The sequence below is a fragment of the Syngnathoides biaculeatus genome, chromosome 2 (assembly GCF_019802595.1).
Source record: "Syngnathoides biaculeatus isolate LvHL_M chromosome 2, ASM1980259v1, whole genome shotgun sequence".
NCBI lineage: Eukaryota > Metazoa > Chordata > Actinopteri > Syngnathiformes > Syngnathidae > Syngnathoides > Syngnathoides biaculeatus.
The window spans coordinates 17670838-17684270 of NC_084641.1; the positions used below are offsets into that span (position 1 = coordinate 17670838).

Here is a 13433-nt window from a genome sequence, read left to right on the forward strand (position 1 = left end):
CAAAAGAAAATCCATCATATACTATATGTTCCCTCTTGATAAAAATACAATTTTGATGCAGCAGATCAGTTACGTATTTGTTTTAATAAAAATGATTTTGTTTCCTTAATTAGATACATTTCCATGTGAAAGGAGTGTTAATTAGTGATGCTTCCCATAACCGTCGAATACCAGAATGTATTGTGCAACCATGGTTATATAAATTGTTTTTCACTCACCTGTTTTTATATCTCACTTGTTTTTCCTAGTCAAGACGTCTTGACCGTTTCACTCTCACTTGTTTTTCGCATACTATCTTGTTCAAAGACGAACATTGTTGTGGGATATCGTGACTGTTATGTTTCTCAGAGCCTGAAGGACACACTTAGGTGTCAATAGTAAATTGGCTACCATTGTTGCGGCGCCGGGTGGGCCACCCGTCCTTTCTCTCGCACGCAACTGAAAAGTATAATAGAGAGATGCAGAGTACAAACAGGTAGAGTCTGCTGCGGGTTTCGTACGGACGCCCAGCTGGTTGACAAAGCGGACCTCTACCTGGGTGACGGCTCTCCACCTTCTCGGCATAGGTAAGGGGCTTATAAGAATTAATTTCACGCAATGTCAACTGTGTTTTGAGAACTTGCATTTGGTCGAAATAAATATGCCAGTTATTGAGGCTAAATAGCATTTGGGAACGTTGGTCTTTTGTTGAGTGTCGTCTTTGTCTCCTGAGCGCCGACCAGCACCGATCCTTTCAATAAAACACCATGTATGAGCTTTAAGACAGTATCCATCCATTTCCGGGGCCGCTCACCCTCACGAGGAATCTCGGGAGTGAGGAAGCCAATCCGAGCTGTCATCGGGCAAAAGGAAGGGTACACCCTGGACTGGTTGGCAGCCAATCGCAAGGCACATAGAGACAGACAAGTTGCATTCACAATCACACCCAGGGTCAATTTAAAGTGTCCAATTAAAGCAGGTTTTGGGCCTTTGGGAGGAAACCGCAGATCCCGGAGAAAACTCACGCAGGCACGGGGAGACCATGCAAACTCCACACGAGGCGGGGCCGGGATTTGAACCCCGGTCCTCAGAACTGAGAAGGCCGATGGTCTGCAGCTGTTCCACCATGCTGCCCAGAAAGTATCCCGTATTCCTTTATTTGGGTACACTTGAATTCTTCCGTGGTAATACATCTATTATATGTTTTTCAAGTGTCTTTAAATGCAGAATGACTCGATGCAGCTGCAGTTGGTGGCTGATTGCTCCTTTTCAAACACTCTGAAGAATCTTTCGAAAGTAATGTCTGGATGACATGTTGTTGTTTCTCTCTTCTGATCTCTCACTTGTGTGCTTCTGGACCTGCTCAATGCGTCAAGCGCCCTGAGACAACTTCTGTTGTCATTTGACTATCAATAAAACTGAATTGAAAATTTTATTGTGAACATTTCTGGATAGTTTTCATGTCGCCGAAACTTATTGAGAACTATTCTCTGGTCATACAAGTGAAGCCCAGATGGCAACTCCAGTCAAACATCCGCTGTGGTTTGTTCTAGCAGACGTCCCGTTGGTTGGAGAGTGTTCGGGTGCGTTTACTTGGCGGCTGTTCCGGTTGCTCGCTGTCTCTGAAGCCGTCCGTGGTGATTTGGTAGTTAACTGTCGCTTCCTTGTTATCGGGAGACTTAACGATGGCGGCCTGCCTTTGGGAGCCTGCCCAGCGCAGGAGGATTCTCAGGGTAGGGGCGTGGCCCCAGCTCTCCCCCAGCGCAGGGACAAGCTGGGATTTCCCACCGTGAAGCCGCGTGGTCATCTGGTTGCTCAGAACCACCGCCACGTCGTGCTTGGTCGCCAAGGCGATGAGCTGCTGGGCCAGGCCGTTGAGCAGGCGGGTCCGCTGGCTCCGCAGCTCATTGAAGTGCAGGCGGAACGGAAAGGCCACGCTGTCGATCACCAGGAGGCGGACCTTCGGGTTACGAGACAGGAAGTCGGGGAGCAGGTAGATCTCGGCTAGGAGCTCCACGTAGTCTAGGCAACGCACCTGAGGCACACCAAAATGGGAAGAGAATGCGTGATGACATCATCTGAGGAGCACCTGGGACCAGTATATATATATAAAAAGCCAACCGGATCAAAATCATCCAGATTTGATTTCATGATCCCTTTTTTTCCCTAAATTGATCTTATAGTGTTTGTCTTCCTATTTCAAAGAACTTTCTTATGGGGTCAACCTGATCTGGATACCACAAGATCGGGACTACAGAATCCACATTTGAAGTCTTTCAGTAGGCTGCCTACCAGGATTTATCTGAAGTTGGATCTTCTTCACCCATTTCATTTTTTTTTTGCCTTCAGCACAATATTTATACATAAAAAAAAAAAAAAAAAATCAGCAATTTCACAACAGTGTGCGTGTGCATGTGTACAATATACTTGTCTGCTGTGAAATTGATGATTTTTTTTTTAAATCATGCTCCTAATGTCGTGCTGTAATGTTCTTGACATAATTTTAAAAAATATGGAAATTCAGGCATTTGTTCTGCGAGTGAATTTCCAGAGGTTGGCAGCTCTGCAGTCATAAATAGACACGAATGCTATCTTACTACCTAATAATTGGCATAGTTTTATCATTAATAATTGGCAGGTTTGAATTAGTTTCAGATTTTAATATAAAGCACTTCGTGCTGCATTTTTTTACATTTTTCATTTTTACACGAAAGGTACTTACAAATAAAGTTTGACTGCTTGTCGATTTCTTTTACCGTTTCGGCTTTCAGCGTTGAGCTTTTCAGTTTTGGTCAAGAATTTTAATTTTGGTGCATCACTAACAAAAAGGTTAGATTTCACATCGTGCAGAGGCCCAGGGATTCCAAAAACAGTCAGGGAGTTTCTGCAAGGTGATGAATGTCAAGCGGTACCAGGAAGATGTTGGACAGGACCCGTTCCACCGTGAAGGCGCCGGCGGCATCCCGTTGCTCTGCGTCCTCAGCCAGCAAGTTGCAATGACGGACGGCGGCGGCAGCGAGGTCAGTCACCCTTTGCACCATGAAGCTCCCCTCGGTGTCGACGAAGACCACCTGACCGCCCAGACCGCCGAAACATGGCGGCACCTGAACGTCCACAGCCAGCTGCAGACTGACACCATATTTGTGTCACACCTTCTGCCACCTTTGCACTTTCATTCTATAAAAAAAAAGCATCAAAAGTGCTCGGATGTTGCTATCACCCGTTTTCCAAACAATCCGTGAAACCTGCATTTTTGCTTTTTAGCATATCCACATTTCCCGTCGACCCTATCCTCGAGTAGTGCTGTGCCATAAAACGATAATACAGTATTGTACTTTTATTTTTAATTTTACGAGGTAAATGGTAGGCATTTGAAAATGTTACTTGAAGCAATTTATTCTGAATATTTTAAATCTTTGCACTTTATTGCATTCCTTAAAGTGTTTGTCCTACCATGTTTTGAAAAAGTATTTATTTGACCATTGGATATTACTTGTATTTTTATTCATCTTTGTTTTAATTTAAATGTGTGTTCTATTTGGTGTAAAATGTATTTGCTAAATGGAGAACACCATTAGTTCTATGTAACATTAAGGAAAAACATATCCAGATATATACTTTGAGATACAAAAAAATATTTGTAGAAGAAAGCTCCATCAAGTTTTCAATTTGTCTCCTATTTCTAAAGAGCTCCACAATACCACAAGATGGCGCCAAATCCCTCACTTGCAGGAAAGTACTAGTTGTCAAATTTGTGGCTTGAACTGAGACATCTCTAATGTTTGAACGTCTTTGCATGTCAGGTTGGATCTACGTTTAGCCTGGCTTGTTAGCAGAAATTATGAGTCTTTTCCACGGGCTTATGCTCTGTTGAGCGATGACATCTCTAAACGCTTTTATGGTGCTCTTGTAAGATGAGTCTGAAATGATATTCAAGTGTTTTGAGATCATACTGATATTTTACGGCGGCTCTGAAGTATCAAACATAGTAAATAACTAAACACAATTGCAAATTGATACAAACGTGTGTATGTTACAGTATATACAGGAGAATTGGTGCATCTTGACAGTCCGGAAGCTTGGCACATAAAAAGGACAAATATGCTAGTGAATTTATGAAAAAAAATAAAAAGGAAAACAATTGATTGTTCATATTTAGGTGGAATAATTTCTTGTGGATTCTTGAACCAACCAAAAATAATGTTTATCCGAATACTCGGTCATTAAATGTAATTTTTAGCATGCAAGCCCAACCCCTATCGTAAATGTTTGCTCACAAGTCAAAGTAACAAAAAAAAATTGGATCGACTGCTCAGATTTTGCAAAACATCGTTGAGCACCTTGAAAAGCTTACGCGTGCGCGAGTCTCACCAAAGTTGTGTTTTTCCCACTCCAGGCGCTCCACAGATCTCGGTGGTTTTGCCAAGTGGAAGCCCTCCTCCGAGCGCGGCGTCCAGTCGCGAGGAAAATGTCACGATGCGATTGAGCGACTCTTCCTTGTGCAGAAGGTCAAGTGCGGTGACAGAAGCTCCGTCTCTTGATGGTCCCGCTTCATCTGCTCCCCGCTCCTTCCTCGCGGCCTGAAGCACCTCCAGCGCTTCTTCCTGGCTCAGACCCGTCTCTGGAACGAATTTTCCAAATTAATTGACACAGCCACTGCAGCTTGGATGTTCCAACATTACTTTTCTGTCATGCATCCATGTTCTATCATGCTTGAGCTCTTTAAGATACAGGGTGACCCTCATCTTCAGCCAGAGGCACGACCCACTCTGGACTGCACGTGCATGTGTCCTCAAAATTTATAGCTGTTCTTCCAGCAATCTTTATGGTTAAGATAACATATTTTGCTTTCCGGGACATATAACACCTCCCAACACACGCACACACCTAAAAGTTCCAAATCAAACGAGAACGTACCTCGACTGAGCTGTAATGCGCTGACTTGCAGAACGTCATCGAGCATCTGAAAGCCCGCACTGAGGACTTTGGCTTGGATCTGCGGACTCAGACGCAAAGTGGACATTGGTCTCTGCATCCTAATGGCAGCCAAACGGTATCTTCTAACGTTCAGACGTGCCAGTGCGACACTCCATACAAATTACTCTCAAAATGAAAATTAAAAAACGTAAAAAAAATCTCCCTTTGCCACCTTTTTGCATTGAGCCTGCTTCCAAATCGAATTTACAAATACTGTACTGCAATGAACGTTCAACACCTACCCGCGCAGATAAGGTCGCATATTAGTGACGACATAATACTTATGCCGACGAACTTCCTCCTAACGCACAAATTCAACATAAAAGCGCTGACGGCACTCATTTCAATGACTATGTTTAGTGTTGCCGTGTAAAACTTTTAAGTGTGAACTATAATAGCTCAAAGCAATGGCCTTTAAAATATCCCGCTAAAATTACATCAAAAAATTTTGTGTCAGATATGATAGATGTTAGAAAAAGTTAGATATTGTAACCTAACACGCAAACAACATCGCTTTTCCAAAACATTGTTGACCTGAATGAATTTTAACATCAGGAATATACAGCACAGTACAGTATATAGATATTTTGCAGTTGTTGTCGTAATTGTGTCGTCATTATCATGCGACACTGCTGCACGTGAAGGGGAGAAGTTTGGACGGTGAGATTATTTGGATTTGTGGTGTTTATGGGTGTGTATTTTGATTATTTTTGGACACACAACCACAAATAACACTTATGGATACGTTACAATCCAAATTTAACAAAGACGGAAGTGTAATGTAATCGATTTTACGACCACTAATGCGCTCTTTTTCCCTTTGTCGTGGTCATCAGTTCTTTTTACCTAAAACATTTTTTATCCTACAACATACCACACAGCACTTAAAAATTTAAATGTGATGTTCATAACTATATGAAAATAATAGAATGTTTTTAGTTTGCACTATGTTGGATACGCTTACAACCACATACTGTTTAGTTTTTCAATGTGAACATAACAGCAACATTCCCCATAGATATGGAGCCATCGTAAACTTTTGAACTTAATATTTTTCATTTTATAGTCGCCAGAGAGATGGGCAAGGGGGAGGAGGAGAAGAAGACGACAGCTCAATTAGAAGTAGATGAGAGGACGACGGTAGCCCAAAGCGGGGAGGAGAGAAAGAGTGCAAGTGAAGAAATCGAGGAGGAGGACGAGGAGGACAAGAGTTATCCACCTCAAGAAGAAGAGACAATGGAAGATGAAGAGGAGAATGTGAAGATTACAACTCAAAAAGAAGAGCAGGAGGAGGACGGGAAACTGTCAATTCAGAAAGAAGACAAGCGTATAAAGCTAACTCTGAAAGGTGTAGCAACGAACTCTTCTTCCTCTGACAAGAAGTGTGTTCCAGGAATTCTTTACTTGGGTCACATCCCTCCAAGGTTCCGGCCTAAACATGTCAGAAATCTTTTGTCTGTATACGGCGAGATCGGGCGAATCTTCCTGCAACCCGAAGGTAGGCTTGAGTGATTTATGGATTTTATGATTCATTTGATGTGAATTGTCAGGACAAGTATGTTTGTTTGTTTATTTATTTATTTGTATGCAGCTTCTTTTGTGTGTGTTTCATACACTGCTTGCACTAACGTGGTTTACTTCAAAGATTTTTGGAAAAGCACACTGAGTGTCTACAGCTTAGCTACTTTATTGCTCTACAGTATTCATTTTCTTTTTGGACACCTTTTGTAACAATTGCACAAAAAAAGCAGCTACCTAAAAGCAGCTTTGACTGATATCCTTTTCACATTTTTTTTTTTTTTTTTGCTGTATGACAAGAAGGGAGCTTGATGAAAAGCAATCATGGAGTCAGTGGCCCAGAATATTGACAAAGGCATTTATATGTTGGGGTAAAAAAAAAATTCAGTTAGCCCCAATCGCAAATATTAACTCACTGTATGTGCTATATAGTGCAAATATTTCGCTGGGGTTACCTTGCCTGACCTGTAGAACTCCTCATGAGAAAAGAGCTTGGAGGGGGTGTGGTGTTTGAAAACAAACACACTGAATTAACTCATTTGAATCCTCCTTCAACAAATAAAGATAAATGATCCATCGTGCAGTGCAAAAGGAAATACGTGCATACATATGCAGTACATATACAAAGTCATCCTGTCATTGTCATCCTCATCATCTAACTGTGTTGTTATTGTGCAGATGGGCAGATAAAGGCGAAGAAAAAGCGCTCGGGCTCCAGGAGGAGCGACTTCACTGAGGGCTGGGTGGAGTTCCGCGACAAGCGGGTGGCCAAGCGAGTGGCGGTGTCTCTTCATAACACACCCATGGCGACACGCAAACGCCAAACGTTCGTGTCCGACCTCTGGTCCATCAAGGTATAGTGAATATTTCCCCATTTGGGGTCTGCTACTAATTGGTTTCCCAAGCTTTTTTTGGGGAAAAAAAACAAAACTATTTGCAGGTTGCTGCATTTCTTTTTTCTTTTTGTAATGCCACAAGATGGCTCCAAAGATTAGGAAGTACAGTGGCACTCTGACTTATCCGAATTACTGAATCCTCTTATTTTCCAACACGTGCACCAACTTGAGAATTTTTCAAATTAGAAGCTGCTTCATGGTTTGGACATGTTCAGAGGCGAGAGAGTGAGTATATTGGTAGAAGGATGCTGAGGATGGCGCTCCCAGGCAAAAGAGCGAGGGGAAGACCAAAGAGAAGGTTTATGGATGTGGTGAGGGAAGACATGAGGGCAGTTGGGGTTAGAGAGGAAGATGCAGGAGATAGGCTAAGATGGCAAAAGATGACACGCTGTGGCGACCCCTAACGGGACAAGCCGAAAGGAAAAGAAGAAGAAGAAGCTGCTTTGTTGATTTTTATTAAAAAAAAGAATCTTTACGACCCCAAATTAACATTAACAAAATGGAAATTTGCCAATGGCTATGTAAAAAGATGCAAAGGCTATTTGCTAACTACCTTCTAGACCTTGGGCACGTGACGTCACCGTTTTCACGGCGCCATATTGCCAGTCAAACAGAGCTGCTCGACATTGTGGGAGACGTTGAACCAGAGGAGAATATTTACCATACCCGAGACTTGTTGTGCTGTTGGTTGTCACAACAGACCAGACAGATCTTCAAAGAGATCATTCTATGGAATACCAACTGAAAAGACCAGAAAATATCGATGGATTTCGGCAATTAAACATGATGGATGGTGCCCAACCAAAATACACACACACCTGGGTAGCGATCACTTCATTTCAGATAGGAATTGTTCTTAATCTCAAATTGCAAAGTATTTATGATGCCAAATTGACTCATTTGAAAACAATGCTTATTTAAAAAAAAAAAAAAAAAGTCTGTTGCAGGGAGGTTTAGAAGTGTGTGGATGTGGCCGCAATACACTTCCGTGCGGAGGAGCCGACTACCCCCCCTTTTTTTTTTTTTAAATTTCAAGTTAATGAATGCGAGTTTGTGTAAAACCAGGGGTCATTTATTTAAATTGGTATTGGTATTTGTATTGAATACTACGTGAAAAGATCGCTCGATTCCGGCAAAGGTTAACGTGTCGCAGGACACACTTTCGCGTTCACGAGCCGTCAAAACATCACAATGTTAGATTTGTTCCTGATGAGAGCAGATCCAGGAACAAAGTATTCGTATGCGTCCAGACTTGTCTACGCTTTCTAACTTTTCTGTCTAAATCTCGACGACTTACTCACCAGATCCATGTGTAGACCCAATTGTCCAAGACAAGCGGAAACATATTAACAATCCAATTTCTTATCGGAGAAAACATCGACTTCGGCATTATATACGGGTCCTCTATGCCGAGTTTATCTCATTTTTCCACGTACCTTCGTTTATTTTCACCATCTAAATGTCTAATGGTATCGGACAAGACTGGGCGTCGTGCTACAAGACATATTTTCGTGTCGTCTCCAACCGACTTAGCATTGAGCAATGCTTAGCGTGACTGGCAATATGGCGAGGTAAACAAAAGTCATGTGATTTGATGATTTAGGTGAACAAGCTCTATAGGGATGGCAAATGAGAAGTAGTTCTAAAGTTTAAACGATTCCTTGGAATCATTCACTAAATTTCCAACCCGTTCCCTTGTCAATAGTAGCAAGGGAGAATGACGTAACCATTTCGCACAGACTGAAGAATGTGTGGACTATCGGACAATCATAGGATGACCGCCCTGCAACTGGTTATGCCTTATCACGCTAATTGTTCTGAGTAATGGTGGTGGATTGCACCCAAAAGCAGCAGGTGACCATGCTGCCATCCCTGCGGCTCTCCTGCACGTAGTTTGCCTTTATACTTGAGCGCAACCCACGAGTGCAATTTTGAAAATGTCCTGCAGGTCATCTCCAAGTCAGAGGTGTCGCTGCAGCTGGCATTGGCTACCTGACCAAAGATCATTTATATCGACAACTCAAAATTTTGAATTTGAGAAATTTCTCTCATTTCCAGAGCTAGATAAAGTCCTTACGGAGCTTCTTGAGGATTATCAAATAAGTGAATAATCTCAGGGCGGCACGGTGGTCCAGCTGGTAAAGCGTTGGCCTCACAGTTCTGAGGACACAGGTTCAATCCCGGCCGTGCCTGTGTTGAGTTTGCATGTTCTCCCCGTGCCTGCGTGGGTTTTCTCCAAGTGCTCCGGTTTCCTCTCACATCCCAAAAACATGCAGCATTAATTTGGGCACTCTAAATTGCCGCTAAGTGTGATTGTGGGTGCGGCTGTTTGTCTCCATATGGCCTGCGATTGGCTGGCAACCAGTTCTGGGTGTGCCCCGCCTCCTGCCCGTTGACAGCTGGGATAGGCTCCGGCACTCCCCGTGACCCTCGTGAGGATAAGCGGCAAAGACAATGGATGGATGAATAATCTCAACACTTTTACTGTAATTGATAACATTAATTAACGTTAAAGATACTGTAGTTGAGTTAAAACGCTTTTATGATCACATCTTGGTGAGAAGGTTTTTTTTCTTTGTCTCTATACTTGGACGACACCCGCGCCAATGCTACTGGCAAGAGCATAATGATGCATTAAGATGGATCGAGTCAATTTGCTGGAGTTATTTGTTGGCTGTGTCCAATGTTGTGTACGGTGGCACTGAAGAGACAACGGGAAATAGTGCTGCAGGTGGCGGCGGAAATGAAGATGTTGAGGTTCACGGTTGGAGTGAGTAGGTTGGATAGGATTAGAAATTAGATTAGAATGATGTTCAACTCTAGTCCTGATTGATGAGCAGCTAGTTTTGATTCGGCCAAAATTGTTACAAGCTTATCGGCTTAGTTTCCCGTGATGAGGACTGGCTAAGTCTGGCTGAAGGTCAATAAACACATGTGATGCTGTGGCTATGTAAACAAGTGCGGCTAGGAGATCAGAATCCTCTTTATTTTCCACGTATGTCAAAAACAAAAGGAATTTGTCTCCGGTAGTAGGTGCTGCACCGCTACGACAACACACAACCATTTAACCGAAAATACTTTTTTGACATAAAGACACAATACAAAGAGTCAGTGAGCAATTAATGTTTTCCGGGAATGTGGTAATGCCAATCCAGCCATCCATTCATTTTCTGTACCACTTATCCCCACAGGGGTCGCGACCATGCTTGGGCCTATTCCGGCTTGGGCAAGAGACAGGGTACATCCTGAACTATGCGCTAGCCAATTGCAGGGCAGATAGAAACAACCATTCACACTCACATTGACGCATCTTCGGGCAATTTAGAGTCTTCAGTTAACCTACAATGCATGTTTTTGGGATCTAGGAGGAAACCAGAGTGCCTGGAGAAAGCCCACGCAGGCACTGGGAGAACGTACAAACTCTACACAACTGAGGATGGAATTTTAACTCCTGTCCTCAGAACTGTGAAGCAGATGTGCTAACCAGTCATATACTGTCCTCATGCCAATGCAAATCTTTTTTTTTTTTTACAATTGTACAAATGATGCAGTTTAGAGCTGTTTGAAATGACTAAAAGTCCAATAATCAGGTATAATTACTTTTTTTTTTGCCACATTGGGGAAGAGGTTTCATGACAGTGTCAACCAAGAAAATTTTACAACACAGGAATTTGCATACAAATCCTGCACTGTGGCACATCAATCTTTTTGTACGATTATGTTTTTATTATTGTGAGAAGCCTGGATACAGTATCCAGTGTTTTTTTTTTTTTTTTTTTTTTAATTTATTTATTTATTTATCCATTAATGTCCACTGTTTTTCTTCCCCAATTTACAAATTTGAGAATCGCTATTCAGATTGTTGAGCAGTATCAAAAATGGAATGGAAATTGGAAAAATCTTAATTTTCATTGCTGGTCGCTAATGAGTGGCTAACATGAAGTGTTTGGCGCGGCAGTACCTTCACAGGTTCCAGTGGACGCACCTGAGCGAGCGTCTGGCCTACGAGAAGATGGTCCTCCAGCAGCGCCTGCGCACCGAAGTGTCGCAGGCCAAGCGCGAAACCAACTTCTATCTGAACAACGTGGACAAGAGCGCTCGCATGGACAAAGCGCGCAAGATGGAGAAAAGGAAGGCGACGGACGCACAGCAGCACGTGAGTCAGCGGCACGCACGCTCTGAGAGAAAGACAAGTGATGGAAGAGAGAGAAGTTGCTCTTTTCTTTCTCACTCTATATATACCTATTGCTCCTTATTTTTCCCTTTGTTCTTTGCCAGTTATCTCCCTCACCCAATCTGTTCTTTTTGTCTTTCATTTCTCTTTTCTGTCATTTGTGTTCTAGTTTCCCCTTCTCTCATCTGTTTTTTTGGCTTTGTCTCTCTTTCTCCCTGGGTACTTTTTTTATGTCTCATGCACTCTCATTTACTCTCTCTCTCTCTCTCTCTCTCTCTCTCTCTCTCTCTCTCTCTCTCTGTTACACCCATCTCTCCTGCTTGTTTTTTTCTGGGTTGTGCTTTTTCTCTGTTTTTGTTTGTGTCCCTCTATCTCTGTGCCTCTTTTGTCTCCTATCTTTTTCTTATTTTTTCTCGCCTTTTTGTTTCTTTGTTCCACTGTTTTTCTTCTCTTTCTCTCTCTCTCTCTATCCTTTATTATTGGTCTATCAATTTCTTCCATTATTTTTCCTCTCTCGCTCTTTGAAGCTGATTTCCCCCCCACCCCCTCTTTTTCTCACCCTACGTTCACCCATGACACGCACTATTATTGACGGTGTAATGTCATCGTCAGGCGGAGGAGCGCACCTGGGACTTCACGCAGCGCCAGACGGAGGAGGAGATCCAAAGGAAGAAAAAGAAGAAGAATATGAAGGCAACGATGGACTCGGGCACCCAGAAGCAACAGGACAAGGACTACCTCCACCAGCTCAAGAGCCAATCAAACGTCTCCTTGCTGGCCAAGATTTTCAATTCCCATCAGCCGTAAGAGCTGGTGGCGTATCACAAAATGTATACTGCACACTGATGTGGAAATCCCTCATGATTATGTGTTAATTATGTAATTAAATAATAGAGATGAGGTAGCTAATTAGCAACAAACAATGTACCCGTATACAGGCCTTAAACTGGTTATTAGAAAAATATATAATCAATTCTCAAACAGATTGCCGGTGGAGAGGTAATGACATAACTAGTTAGGAAAGGCTACGATAGGGAGAGCCTATCCCACACTTATTTATGGAAAACCCACTCATTTGTCCTGATCCCTCCATTTTTGTTTTCATCAGGAATAAGAAATGTCAGTTATTTGCAGATTTACGCGATTTGCTGCAAATAGTGGGATCTTCTGTACACTATTGGTTAACTATAAGATCTGGGTGGCAGAGCTAATTAGCTAATGTATAATAATAATAGACCGTTCCTTAATGTTTATAAACAATAGGAGGCATGATACTGCCAGGTGGCAAAAAAGTAAGCGACTACTGCTGACTTGACAACAAATAAGAAAATTTACACATAAAGTATGCCCCAAATTATTATTTTTTTTAAATTACTGGAAACCAGTGCAACATTTGCGTGGAGAGGATCAAGTGGGTGGATGTCTTAAACTGTTGTAGAAGCTCTAGTTTAAAATCGCAAGATGGCCTGGTGGCATCAGAAGCCACTATTAAAACCTCCTCGTACTCCTGCCGAAAGAGGTTGTAAACTTTAAGCAACAGAAAAGATCGCTAGTACCCAGTCCCTCAATGATCAGGTCAATGGTCTTTAATTTCACATATTTGAACAACAGATAACAATTCAGCAATCATTTAATCAAGCCATTTTGAATTATCCATTTTCTGAGCGGCTTATCCTCACAAAGGTCGCTTGAGCGCTGTAGCCCATCCCATCTATATTCTGGCGAGGTTACATCCTGAACTGGTTGCCAGCCAATCGCAGGGCACAGAACTCTGGCCAAATTTTCTGAAAGGGTTTATTTCGGAGTGGTACGAACAGTCCTCCATGTAAACCTATCTGGTAGAAGAGATTGCGCGAATGTGAAATGTATTGATTGAATGTTGTTTCAAA

At 42.4% G+C, this 13433-nt stretch overlaps 2 protein-coding genes across 3 annotated transcripts; one reads left to right on the forward strand and one right to left on the reverse strand.

The window, feature by feature from the left end:
* Positions 1-559: 559 nt before the first annotated feature.
* Positions 560-5220, reverse strand: rad51c (RAD51 paralog C). The gene is made up of 4 exons (XM_061838278.1): positions 4897-5220; positions 4351-4600; positions 2892-3108; positions 560-2014 (listed from the first exon to the last, which is right to left on the reverse strand). Exons 1-4 carry the CDS (start codon positions 5012-5014, stop codon positions 1529-1531), a joined length of 1071 nt encoding a protein of 356 aa, XP_061694262.1. The 5' UTR covers positions 5015-5220; the 3' UTR covers positions 560-1528.
* A 253-nt stretch (positions 5221-5473) lies between these two features.
* Positions 5474-13361, forward strand: abt1 (activator of basal transcription 1). 2 transcript variants are annotated; one of them, XM_061838300.1, is made up of 5 exons: positions 5474-5616; positions 6023-6454; positions 7153-7328; positions 11329-11526; positions 12157-13361. In XM_061838300.1, exons 2-5 carry the CDS (start codon positions 6034-6036, stop codon positions 12349-12351), a joined length of 990 nt encoding a protein of 329 aa, XP_061694284.1. In that variant the 5' UTR covers positions 5474-5616; positions 6023-6033; the 3' UTR covers positions 12352-13361. The 2 variants fall into 2 exon arrangements, with proteins under 2 accessions (XP_061694284.1, XP_061694275.1); XM_061838291.1 differs by having other exon boundaries at positions 5513-5647.
* The last annotated feature ends 72 nt before the right edge of the window (positions 13362-13433 follow it).

Coding starts and splice junctions, on each gene's coding strand:
- rad51c (XM_061838278.1), bottom strand. CDS start 5,014: ATGCAGAGACCAATGTCCACTTTGCGTCTGAGTCCGCAGATCCAAGCC. Junction 4,601..4,896: donor CGCATTACAGCTCAGTCGAG/GTACGTTCTCGT, acceptor AATTCGTTCCAG/AGACGGGTCTGAGCCAGGAA. Junction 3,109..4,350: donor GTGGGAAAAACACAACTTTG/GTGAGACTCGCG, acceptor ATATGGTGTCAG/TCTGCAGCTGGCTGTGGACG.
- abt1 (XM_061838291.1), top strand. Junction 6,455..7,152: donor AATCTTCCTGCAACCCGAAG/GTAGGCTTGAGT, acceptor GTTATTGTGCAG/ATGGGCAGATAAAGGCGAAG. Junction 7,329..11,328: donor CCGACCTCTGGTCCATCAAG/GTATAGTGAATA, acceptor TTGGCGCGGCAG/TACCTTCACAGGTTCCAGTG.